Source organism: Lepisosteus platostomus, chromosome 1 (genome assembly GCF_059453375.1).
Source record: "Lepisosteus platostomus isolate fLepPlt1 chromosome 1, fLepPlt1.hap1, whole genome shotgun sequence".
NCBI classification, from domain to species: Eukaryota; Metazoa; Chordata; class Actinopteri; order Semionotiformes; family Lepisosteidae; genus Lepisosteus; species Lepisosteus platostomus.
The window spans coordinates 59107054-59119582 of NC_142611.1; the positions used below are offsets into that span (position 1 = coordinate 59107054).

The 12529-nt window shown below is 37.1% G+C and overlaps 1 protein-coding gene and 2 long non-coding RNA genes across 3 annotated transcripts in view; 2 read left to right on the forward strand and 1 right to left on the reverse strand.

The window, feature by feature from the left end:
- The first annotated feature begins 1 nt into the window (after position 1).
- Positions 2-3049, forward strand: LOC148678304 (uncharacterized). The gene is made up of 2 exons (XR_015938585.1): positions 2-1446; positions 1589-3049. It is a non-coding gene; the product is annotated as an uncharacterized LOC148678304 (long non-coding RNA).
- Positions 3050-4267: 1218 nt separating this feature from the next.
- sfrp2 (secreted frizzled-related protein 2) lies at positions 4268-8411 on the reverse strand. Its single transcript, XM_088633220.1, has 3 exons — positions 7744-8411; positions 6602-6682; positions 4268-5657 (listed from the first exon to the last, which is right to left on the reverse strand). Exons 1-3 carry the CDS (start codon positions 8237-8239, stop codon positions 5353-5355), a joined length of 882 nt encoding a protein of 293 aa, XP_088489346.1. The 5' UTR covers positions 8240-8411; the 3' UTR covers positions 4268-5352.
- Positions 8412-8551: 140 nt separating this feature from the next.
- The window catches only part of LOC148678306 (uncharacterized), a 49416-nt gene continuing 45438 nt past the window's right edge, over positions 8552-12529 (forward strand). The window contains exons 1-2 of the long non-coding RNA XR_015938574.1: positions 8552-8786; positions 12130-12218. This is a non-coding gene — a long non-coding RNA (uncharacterized LOC148678306). The remainder of the gene's footprint in view (positions 8787-12129; positions 12219-12529) is intronic.

A 12529-nucleotide genomic window follows, 5' to 3' on the forward strand; every position in this document is an offset into this window, starting at 1 on the left:
GAAGCTATATCCTGCACCAGAAACAGGGAACTGACGCATATTACTTTTTATAGTAATGCAAACGTCGGAATTCGGTGATGTGTGTAGCGTAAAATTCAGGTCAGGCAGTGAATGTCAGTAGCTACCATTAGCTACCTCTTGTGTTCCGCGACTTTTGTTTATTATTTCATTCGCTATTCATTTCAGTCGTATAAATGATGACAGAAAAACGAGTGGTGCTGGGCAAGGCGGTCAGGTTTTAAATTCCTGTAATAAGCTATACAATACACAGCTAAGACTTGCTAGAGATATCACGATCTAATACCAGGTATGTCTCTACCTTCAAGGAGGGGAACAGATGAAATGTGGATTGCGGGAAAGAGAGAATTTGCGACCAGCTTGACGAGGTATTTAACAACTATGGGTCCACAGTTCAAAATACCTCAGTGCTTAATTCCCTACAGGACGTATCGAGTATTGAACGACCTAAGTAATTCGAATATAGATGTCTTGGCTTATTGAAAAAATACAAAATGTGTAATTTTGTATTGGGTGTACTCAACTCTTATTCAGAATGCTGCACCAAATTGTCATAACCCGAGGTATAAAAACTAGATGAAAATCTGGAACCAACCTGTTAACTGAATGGGCAACCAGCAGCTTTTCTGCTAAAATTGGGTAGAATAGACATGAATGGAAGGAGAGGTACCAACAATATTTATGGACATATCCATCAAAACTCCCCAAGGATTATTAATTAGGGTGGGGATCTGCTACACAAATATACAATAAAAACAGAAGGCACATTTATATAGAAATAGTACAATATAATAATAGTATGTTCTTCTCAGTACCCCCAGGAAAGTGACTTGGGTTTGTCTATCAACATTATAACAACCTTAAACAAAGCGACTCTAAAATATATTAATTCACAACAAGAATATACAATTTTGAAATTGATGTATTGATCTTGTTTTATGTGACCTAAATAAAATGAAAATATTATAGCATGTGCATTATAAAGAGTGCCTGGCCTCATCACCCCCGGTTTTATTCCCTCTCCCTGCTCCGGAATCAGTTCTGGTTTTTGATTGTGTTTTGTTTTCGTCTTGTCTGGATTTCCTGGTTTTACGACTCTTGGACATCGCCCCGGATTTCCCCCCTGGACTCCCTTGGATTTGTTCACCTGGACCATGCCCCCCTGAGCACCAGTGCACTGTCGTCACGCCCCCCTGTTCGTCTACTTTGTCTACCAGCCCAGTTCCTCACCGTCTCCTTCCTGTGTTTGTTGCACTCCCTTCCGGATTCTATTGTCTGCATAGGGTCCTGGAAAACCACTTCGTGACAGCGCTTTAGCCATGTGCACGCAAGGTGAGCTGAGAACAGCATCTGGGGGCTTGACTACGGGACTGTATATAGTGGGACGGAGGCTGGGAGACGGCCTCTTCCCTTCGTGTGTGTGTTAGGGTAGGTGCAGCGCTGTAACCCTGTCCCTCTGTGTGTACCTTTCCCCGATTTTGGTTACTAAATGTATTGTTCAACCCCATTCCCTGAGTCCCATGCCTGCTCCATTCCTGACCGAAGCCCGCGGTCGTTACATTGGTGTCAGGAGCAGGATGGAGTGGAGCGGTCAGAGGCCCGGAGCAGTCTGGTGAGAGGCCCAGTGCGCGGGGAGAGAGCCCTAGCTGAGACGGAGGGTCCTGGCATGGACGGAGAGTCTGCCCAGACGGAGGTCCCCAGCCCAGACGGAGAGACCAGCAGGAGGAGCCCGCGGAGCAGCCTGCCTTGCATGTGCAGCCTGGAGGGACAGTTTAGGGACGGTTTGGGGTCGGCGGGATGCCTGACTCTTCAGGTGGGGGCCAAGTAGCGCCACGTGGAGTGCTTTAGCCATGTGCATGCAGGGTGGGCTTAGAACAGTGCCTAGGAGTGGGCCTATTGGACTTTATATAGTGGGACGGAGGCTGGGAGACAGCCTCTTTCCTTCGGGTGTGTGTGTTAGTGTAGGTGCAGTGCTGTAACCCCTGTCCCTCTGTGTGTACCTTTCCCCGGTTCGAGTTATTATATGGGTTGTTTAACCCCATTCCTTGAGTCCTACGCCTGCTCCATTCTGTACCGAAGCCCACGGTCATTACACTGTAAAAAAAGATGCCGTCCTTTGGATGAGATTTAAAACTAAGGTCCTGACTCTCTGTTGTCATTAAAAACCCCAGGGGGGTTCTTGAAAAGAGTAGGACTTGGGCAAATTTACAATCATGGCCTCCTAATAATGCCCATCCCCAACCTTCATCACTCTGTTCTCCTCCTCACTCCTCACTGATAGCTGATGTGGGGTGAGTGTTCTGGTGCACTATGGCTGCGGAAGGGAGTCCAAATTACCTGTGCTTTGAGTGGAGTGTCCAGAAAAGTGCTATATACAGTAAGTATAAGGTATTATTAATATTATTATTACAAAAATAAACCTGCTTTGGATTTGGAAAATAAGATTTTGTGGTCAGAAATTATCAGCGATGCATTGTGTAATAATAATAATAATAATAATAATAATAATAATAATAATTGCTTACACTTATATAGCGCTTTTCTGGACACTCCACTCAAAGCGCTTTACAGGTAATGGGGACTCCCCTCCACCACCACCAATGTGCAGCATCCACCTGGATGCTTGGGGACACTCAAAGGAGTGTGAGTTTAAATAAAATACTCCATAAAGGATTAATATTGTGATGAGATGCATCTGCAGCAAAATAAGACTCAAGACATATACTCATGTTGCATTTTATTTTAGTGTACACATTTTAAATTTTATTTCCTGGATGTCTAGAATTGTAAGTACCAGTTATTTTCTGCATGTATGTGTTTATACTGTATATGTAAGTGGTATATATACTGTAGATAGACATGACATCATATTTCCAAAAGACTATAGCTTTGATTGTATATAAATAGTATGTTTCAAATGTATACATTACTAATTTTCTTTAAAATGCAAATATCCACTCATTGTATATATTGCCAATGTATTTGAAATCTACAGAAAAATAGAAATAAGAACCAGAACATAGCCAAAGAATATGCTTTGTTCATTCATTGCTTAATAGCATCAGTACAATTCTGTGTTTCGGGGATGACAAGCACTACTGTATATAAAGAAGGCGAAGTCTTTTTGCAATACCGTTTTGCGACATTAGAGGGCTCTCACCCTATAGTTGAGCCCAATAGAACTATCAATCACAAGATAGCACAACCTCGGTATACATGTAAAGCACAAACACATTATGTGTTATTACAGAGGTGTTATTATAAAGAAATATCAAGTACAAGACAAAGCAAAATGGTGGAAAGTGACCGCTGCGATATTTTGATAAGACTGTCGCAGAAGTGTGGCAGTTTGCTCTCTGCCTCACAGCGCTTGGGCTCTTGGTTTGATCCTGGACTGGGGCAATTTCGGCAATTTCTGTATGGAGTTTACTTGTCCTCCTTGGGGCATCATGGGTTTTATCTGGGTGCTCCGATTCTCTCCCACAGTCTAAATGCACACTGTCTAGATTAATTGACATCCCTAAATGGTCCGCACATGAGTGTGTGCCATCCTATTGACTGGCATCCCATCCAGGGTGTATCCTGCCTTGTGTCCATTGTCAGATAGATTAGGCTGTAATTCACTGCAGCGCTGTACAGGATTAAGTAGTTATTGAAGATGAATGGTTTATTTGCACTATTTCTTTAAAGTTCTTGATGCTCTGGGGTGGACTAGGATACCTTTTGTGTACACATTCTCTCAATATCCACCTGTGTCCCCTTCAGGTACAGAAGGTTAGGTTAATTGGTGTCTCTATCTTGGCCATGTGTGTGTGCCTCACTGGTCTTATTTAATAGCCCTCTTTATTTCTGAAAGTTACCTAGAAGCCTTAAAATTAATGAAGAATGACTTGTACTCACACCACATTCACAAAACACAGCTCATGTGCTGCAGCCTGATGCATTTTAAGCTGTATTTCTATTTTATTCCCTTAAGAAAATATGTCAGTATTAAATAAACTGCATTAAACACTTTTTGCATAGGTCATTAAAACATAAAGGGAATTGCTGGATACCTACTGACAGGATCAGTGATAGGTTTCATGAAGTTATTTATTAATCATTAATGTATATTTCTTGAAATTAAATTTGAATTAGAATGTTTCACAAGCTTTCTTTCCAGATTATTTATGTGCATAGAAGTCAGTTATGAGGGATTCAAACTGATCTGTCAGCAACCATCTATTTTCTCAGGTAACAGCAAGATATGTAAAATTTATTTCAAGATTTATTTTTAAGTTTTATACAAAAGAAGAGAAGTAGTACATTTTTGTAAAATGTAACAAAGTCTGTAAGCATGTTGATAAAAAAATTAACACATTCCTTTACCCTTATACTCCTCCCAAACTCACAACTCCGTCTGTCTTCTCTAATGACACTGTCATAGCAAAGTGAGGTGGAAACTGGGCAAAACAATTTTAAATTTCCCGCAGCCTACCACCAGTACAGAGCATACTGTTCGGATACAAACCTTTTTTTAAAGTACACAAACTCATGGTTTTAAACATATGTACAAGAATTAAGTGTCTAAATATTTACAGAGTAACCAATAAAGCAATATTTTACAACTCTCAAATTTTTAAGTGTATATTTGTAAAACAAACGAGCATTTAAAGTGTTTGTTGAAGTAATTTAACAGTATGTTTCTGCAGTTCACTGTGAATCATGTGTGCTAAGAGCTTAGCCATAGACCTATGCATTGTAAGAAAATACCATCAATTTTCCGAGTCCAGGTGCTATTTAAAATAAAGAACTATACAATATTTAGCAATTTTAAGTAAAGAGGTTTAAACAAAATTATACCTTGCATTATCATGATAATTTTATTGAAATATTTGAGTCTATTTGTAAATCACAAACAGGATAAAATATTTAAACAAATTGGTTTAATTTTAAAAAGCTATCCTTTGCCTAGAACTGAATCAAAACCACATTAAGGGATAAAATTATTCCTGATTGCAATCACTATTCTGAGTAGCCTTCTGGCTACTGTATATGAGAATATAGCCAGCTATTTCCCAACTTTTATCTTACAACATCTTAGAAAAAATATATCACATTCGTTACCTAGACTTTCAAAAATGCACAGTTTTAAGCCAAACTGAACAAAACTAAATTTGTGACAAGCTTGATTTTTTCACTATACAGTAAATCTGTATTTGTGATGGGATTTTGTTCATGAACACAAGAAATCTGGTAATTAATTATACGTGAACCGTGCTAAGGAGCCTGCCAAGTGTTACAGAAGTGCAGAAGGATTATTATTGCTAAAGGGGAGGGACGTACTGTGCCTAATTAACACTGCAATTTGCGAATGCTGCGAGAGATTCTTTTAAACTCTCGCTGGCCTCGCTGCCATCTTTTCAGAGAGGTTATGACCAGATTCCCACCGAGCTTCTGTCCCATCACTAAATAGGCAGCGTTGATGTCGTTCATTTCATTGCATGTACACCGCAAGCCGTCTTTAAGCCAGAGAACAGTCTTCCTAAGTTCCCGATCGGTCACCCCATTAAGTTTGTAGATGGTTTTGCTCTTTGTCTCCGGAATGATTTTGGTGTCTCCATTGATGTATGAGATCTCCTTCACTTTTATCTTCAGAGCTGACAAGCAGGGGGTGTTAGAAACAAGAGAATAAGTCACTTATTGAAAATCAGAATAATTGCTAATGACACTTCAGCCCTTCCTCCAAAACAGCAGGTGGTTAAATTCCCAGTAAACTAAAGAGGTCACCCACTAAACTGCTATTGGACGCATTCCGTGGTATAGCTTCTAAAAAACAATCAAGTAGAATAAGCACAAACGCTTAAAGAGAAAGGAATGGCTTACTGCCCCTCCAAACTTTCTAAAATTCTAAGAAACGGGTATTTGATGTATTGTTAATTCAACAACATGATAAAGGATCTACAATGAGATCCGACAGAAAAGCCGATTAAGTCCGGTTAAACAAGATACCTGAACTGTTGAGCGTTAATTCAATTAACTGCTAAACAATTGTCGTTTTCTTACTTAAAAAGAATCTGCTTTCGTCTCTAATTCAATTGCAGAACTTTAAAGTACAATGAAGTACAGTACAAAAATTAACACCCAACAGTAGCCTCTGAAGTTTTTAAAAATTAAAATTAAAATAAAACATAAAAAATCTAAAACATATTATATTTACATTATGTACCAATATTTATATTATGTACAGAATTGCATACGTATACTAACGTAAAAATAAATTAATAAAACTAAAAATAAACAGGTAGTTTATATAAAAAAGGTAGTTCACGCATAACTAAAATTTGCTGGTTTTAAATTTAAATTTAAAAACCTATCTATGAAATGGTTTCTACAACTCACATAACGCATTTTCATGCCATATTCAAGTTGTATTGGTCTCTAAGTACTGGTAATAAATATTTCCGCAATTTTATTTAATTAACCTCCTCTACAAATTCGCTTTTTTGTTGCACTCGGGCTTGATTTGTATTTGCCATTCAGACTTGATTCTATTTTGGTAAAAAAAAAAGACTATGGGTTATTTTAACGAATGGGAACTTACCAAAGTCATTTTTACAAAGGTTGTCAACAATCTCGTTGTCGTTCTCTTCTCTGTCTTTGCAAGCATCACACACCCTCGGCGCTGAAATAAATGAATCTTGAAGTAGCAAAACTCGAGAACCAAGTAGATACAGGGGACAACAACGTAATTTCACAATCAGACAGCAGGAGGCGTTATATACACATTTATATACACAGTTTAAGGAAATATATTCAGTGGATGTAATGCAATTCTTGACCATTTGATCATTCTGTTATTTAAAATTGTCTACGTATTTAATGTACAATAACACAGTTATGACCGCAGAATATTTAGAATTATAAGTACAGTTCACTGACAGTGTCCTTTATGTTGTTAATTATTTTCCCTTTAGGGAAACAGCCCAATTAAAAATTGGTGCTCCAGAAGGAAATCTCGGTGAAATGCTCAACTGAAAATGGCACCCTATTGGCCTTGAAATTAACTGCTACTGTCAGAAGGAGCTCTAATTGGAAAAAAGTGCCAACGTATGAGAGATCCTGTTCAATAAATCACATTGATACGGCAATTTCCCCCAAATAATGTGGACGAAATGCTGATCTATCACAGATGGGATGTTAACAAAAAAAATAATTCCTGTTCCTAAACCATATACGAACCCCTCTACTGTCTTCGTAGAGGGCATGCATAGATTGTCCAGTTCCTACAGATCAGACAAGTCACCGTGAATGTGCAGAATTAAAACGACTTCTATAAAAAGTTATCAATTAAAATATGACAAATAGATAATTCTTTAATAATTCAGTTACACTAAACCGTGACGTTTTGTACTAATATTAACATGCGCGAATCCAATAATTTATAATTACAGCCTTCAATATTAGGAGGTAGGTCACCTACTGGAGTGGGCATTTTTAAAGAAACGTAATTTATACTTTTTTATTTAAACCCACCATTAAAACTCCTTTACATAGTCTTAAACAGTGTCAATTGTTTATATAATTTCCCACATTTATAGATTTTACTGCAAACCTGACTTCTCTATTTCGTGACTTTTAAAATGGTGAGGTACACAAGTTTTGTGTGTACTTAAGCACAAGTTCCGCTCACCGCCAGGTAAAGATTTTCTACTTTCTTTTAAAAAAAAAGTAATATTATTTTACCTTCCTTGGTGGCTGGTACAACACTATCGATGCTGGCCGGAGGAATACAGAGATCGTTATCTAGGGGGAAGCGACTGCAATCCAGCATGTCCGGCCATGGGAAGCCAAAGGCAGACATCACCGGAGCGCAGCCTTGCTTCACGCTCTCACAGAGCGATCTGCATGGTTGGATGGGCTCGTCTAAATCGTCCAGGCACACGGGGGCAAAGAGAGAGCAGAGGAACTTCCTGGTGTCCGGGTGGCATTGCTTTTGGACCAGAGGAATCCAAGATGACGCTTGCTGGAGGACCTCTTTCATGGTCTCGTGCCCCAGCAGATTTGGCAGTCTCATCTCGGTGTATTCTATGTCGTTGCACAGCAGAAGAGTCGCAGGAATGGGTTTGCAGTTGTTCTTTTTGTAATACAGTTCGGGTTGACCGAAAGCGTACATCCCGTGAATCGCTTCCATGCAAACAGGGAATGCCATTGCCATAATCACTATATATGTAATGTGCATCTTTGCAGGTTTATGTCAGAATATGTAAAGGATTTTCAAAATGATCTTTGCTTCCCTCTTTTACACAAAGTTTTCAGGTTTTACAACGAGAGGCTTTAACGACAACTATTAGATTTAATAGCCCCCTTTAATTATTTAAGTCTTTCCAGATAAGTGGCTCCTAGATGCTGCTGGAGGCTGCAATGAAAAGGGGGTTCTTGAGGTTTTTAATGTTAATGAAGGAGGGAGGAGTTAAGTTCGGAAGACCACTAATCGATTGGTCCATTTTTTTATTCGGTCACGCTGTCAGGATCAGGTATTTGTGCACAATAACTTTTCTGCTACAAACTTTCAATCTAGTTTAGTAAACGTTCTTCAGTATCACTCATTTGCTTTCTGTTCACCAGTTTTTAACAACGAAGGTCTGATAAAGCTGGCATGTTGGACAACTGGAGCTAAGGAGCAATAACAAAGGCCGTTATACTGATTTTTCAACAACTGGCATCCCAGTTGTTTACCGAGATAAAGTTGGGGATAAGAATCCGTCAACATTTGTTATTTTGAACAGGTATGTCTGTCACAACATGACACAAATTCACGTTTCTAATGCAAAATGTATTATCCGTTTATTGTCTCCACATAAAATAGTTACAATTCCCAAACTGTACTGAAGAGGAAATATTTTCCAAACCCGTGTTACGACTTGCTAGTTTTGTCTCTGAATTTTTACGTTCATGATTTCTGTAGCATATTTTGCTTAAAAGCAAAGGGCTTCTAAAAACACGATAAAGTGTTTTTAGAAGCCCTTTGCTTTTAAGCAAAATATGCTATTAGTACTAATAGAAAATATTAGTAAATGGAACAAACCTATCCTGTCACACGTATACGACTATCGTAGTCTTATACGCGTGACAGGATAGGTTTGTTCCATTTACTAATATTTTCTATTTTCTCCCGAGGGGATACACGTTGAGCAAGAATAATCTTTTATATTAATATCATTTCACATAAGGCAATATTGATTTTTTTTCTGAAGGTTAAGCAATTAGAACAACTACATTATTTGATCAAATATTTCCAGGATGTTAATAAAAGGTTAGGTGAAATATAATACAGTTCTTTAACCTTTTGAAATGTGAACAGAAAGCAAATTCTGTTAGTCAAAACTGAAAATTATTTATTGATAGATTGAAATTCACTGGCCATCGACATTGTTCAATGTTGTTTTGGGACCTTAAATGCTACAGGTTTCTATGCACTGGCTGATAACATTGATAACATTGGCTTGCACTTAACTATAAATTTATAACTAATACATATATATTGGAATCTTGGGATTATTTTACTCATACCCAATAACTGCTTAAGTTATTTAGCAAATAATTTGTCACTTATATTGTATAATTGTAAGATAATTCTAAGAATTTAAAATAATTCTTACAATGAACTGGCTATTGATTAAGGCAAAGTATTACAAGCAAATCCAGTAGAGGGATACCAAGTTCATTCGTGGTAAGCAAACCATTAGTTACCTAATACAATAGAGAAGCATGTACAGTATTGAAGACTGAGGGTCAATGTTAAGAAAAGAGCTTACAGAACTACAAGCACCCTACTAGACGGCACTCCAGGGAAGAGAATATGCTTTCAAGACAGGATCATTTCAAAGTAGATATCATTCAGTATGTTGTGACAAATATATTTTCATAATATTAGATGTAGAAATACGTTATTTGGAAAGTAAGCACTCTTATAATCCAAGGGCATATGAAAAGCCTAAGAGGGTTTACAAAGCATACAAAAAACACATTTGCTCTGTCCTGTAGTGAGGTTAAAGAGAATTTGGCCGTTGCAACTGACACAACTTTTATAGGTTCGTACACACTGGCTTTTGTGATGCAGCAATGCCAAGCCTCCTGCAGTTCAAGACCCAAAGGAAATTAAGCTCTATCAGTAGAAAAACAGAGCAAGCTGTCATTCAAGCTTTGAATGACTCTTCCCGGAATGCTACAGCATTGCAAGCTTAAGATGGAAAGACTTTTGGAAAGAGCTTATTTGTAATGTTTATCATGTATTTTATGTACATAGGAAAACATGCATACAGTTATTATTAACTATACCACAAAAAGTGTAATATTCTGCAACTTTTTAAAACTTGTGGAAGAGAAATGCTCTATGGTGTGCAAATATGCATAAAATGCAATCAGTTCTAGATTCCAAAATATTCCATATATCTGCCTATGCATGTATATTAGAAACATATAATGAGCTTCTTAACATACATTATTTTAGTTTACTAATACATTTAGCAAATGCTATCATCGTATAATATTGTACTTTCTTTCTTTTTAACATATGCCAACTTAATAAATAAACAATGGATCACTGCCTTATTTACAGCTAAATTGATAATAAGTAGTCATTAAACTTTACTCCAGACAGGCTGTAGAAGAATCAGTCGTATCCATCTGCTAACCTGTTATGACCATTGTTCCAGAATGCTGTTGGGATGTAGAAGCCCTGGCATATTTTTTAGAAATATTCGGAAAACAATTTCTGGGATCGTATCCCACCATTTTATGAAAGATGCCAAAGAGTGTACGTTTTGGCTGGGGAATTTATTCCATGTACCCAGTATTTTGTGAAGAACATACTTTTTTGAGAAGCATATCATGGATTCATAAGATTGTAACATTACAGTCTCATTTACATTATACAACACAGCCTAACTGGATCAGAACCCTTTAAACATTTCTAATCCATCATATGCTCTAGTCCTAGATTTGCAAAGTCTGTTGAGCATGTCTACATATGCTATATAACTTGATGGACTCTTCTGTGCTGCCATATTCATACTGTGAGCCAAACTTTAGACAACACCAAAGCTCTTCCATTAGCTCTGCATGTGCTCATTCAAGTAAACAAAGAAAGTTTCACGCTTAATTGAGAATGAAACTAATGAGATGTTTATGGCCTTTTGCAGCGTTTTCCCACCTATCTGCGGTGATGGATCATTTTGTTTTTAAAGTGTAATTTTAATTCCATTGCATCTTCAGTGCTGGTAAAAGATGCTGGATTATATCTTCAATCAGTGTTGTTTCATCCATCCAAGAGGATGTAGAACAGGACCTTTCCTCCAAACAATACAATGTTAATTTAATACTGAGTGTTTTTACATCAAATTAAATGTTAGTGCTATTTAATTATTAATGAAATATTAATTATTTATGAAATATTAGATAAATATTCAAATTAAATATAAAACAATAAATATTACAAGTGTCTATTATAACACCAGTTTTAACTGCATCCAGGATGGAAAATTCATTTTAAGATTTTAACCTTTATCTGCACCGGTGACCTGTACATTTAACTCTGAATATTTTTGTACAGTGTGTTATCGCTTTACCAGTGGAGTATATCGTATAGATGGTATGACCTAGTAACCTCTTAAAAAAACAGCAGATTCAGTTTTGAAAAAAAATTGTCATCTACTCTGAACAATGTGCCTATTAGAGAAATCCTCTTAGGCAAGAGCAGGTAAAAGAAACCCATGGAAGAATTTCAGCAGAGAAGTCAGTCCCATTTTATGTACCATACCTAAGTGCCAACTAAAATAGTTTTGGAAATTAAACACTAATATAACGCTCTCCTATTTATTTAGTATTTTTTTCCCATGTGTTAATTTATATTACGTGCAGCAGTGTAATTCCAGATATATTTAAAAAGTCGCATTGATGTAAAACTACAGCTGAATAAATAAGCCAAGTTTGTGAGTGTGCCTTGTACTGTTTTTTTTCTTTTCTATTAAAATTGAGCTTTTGTTCTCATTGTATGATTTATGTTTTGCCTGTAGATGATTTTTGGAGGCTTCATTAAAAATATAGTGTCTACCTCTGCTTTTGATACAGTGCTTTTGGTATGCTACCACAAAGACATTTGTGTGCTGAACACGAGGCAAGGAAGGGTAGCCAGAATTATCCCAGGACAGCTGGATACGGTATGTATAGAAATGTATGTATTTTCTTCATCTGGGTTGGAATCATAAGTAAAATGTTTTTGAAGGAAAATCTCCACTATTAAAAGCTTTGAAGACAAAATTAATGGAAAGGAAATGTATATGACTCGAAATGCCAAAAAACTCAATTTCAGTAATTTAGCTGTCTGTTTTACAAGGATGTGGCTTTTCAAGGTATGGTGTGTTTCAAGAGCAAACAATTCCTTTGAATTATAGGACTAATTAGCTGTTTCACAATGCATACATCTGTGTCTATCTGAGGATAGTTGAAGTAAAATGCCAGTAATAAATAC

What these genes read in the sequence shown, in the direction of transcription:
- sfrp2 (XM_088633220.1), bottom strand. Translation starts at nt 8,239, where the DNA reads ATGCACATTACATATATAGTGATTATGGCAATGGCATTCCCTGTTTGC. An exon ending in TGTACCAGCCACCAAGGAAG is followed by an intron (nt 6,683 to 7,743) that starts GTAAAATAATAT and finishes CATTTATTTCAG; the next exon opens with CGCCGAGGGTGTGTGATGCT. An exon ending in CCTTTGTAAAAATGACTTTG is followed by an intron (nt 5,658 to 6,601) that starts GTAAGTTCCCAT and finishes CCTGCTTGTCAG; the next exon opens with CTCTGAAGATAAAAGTGAAG.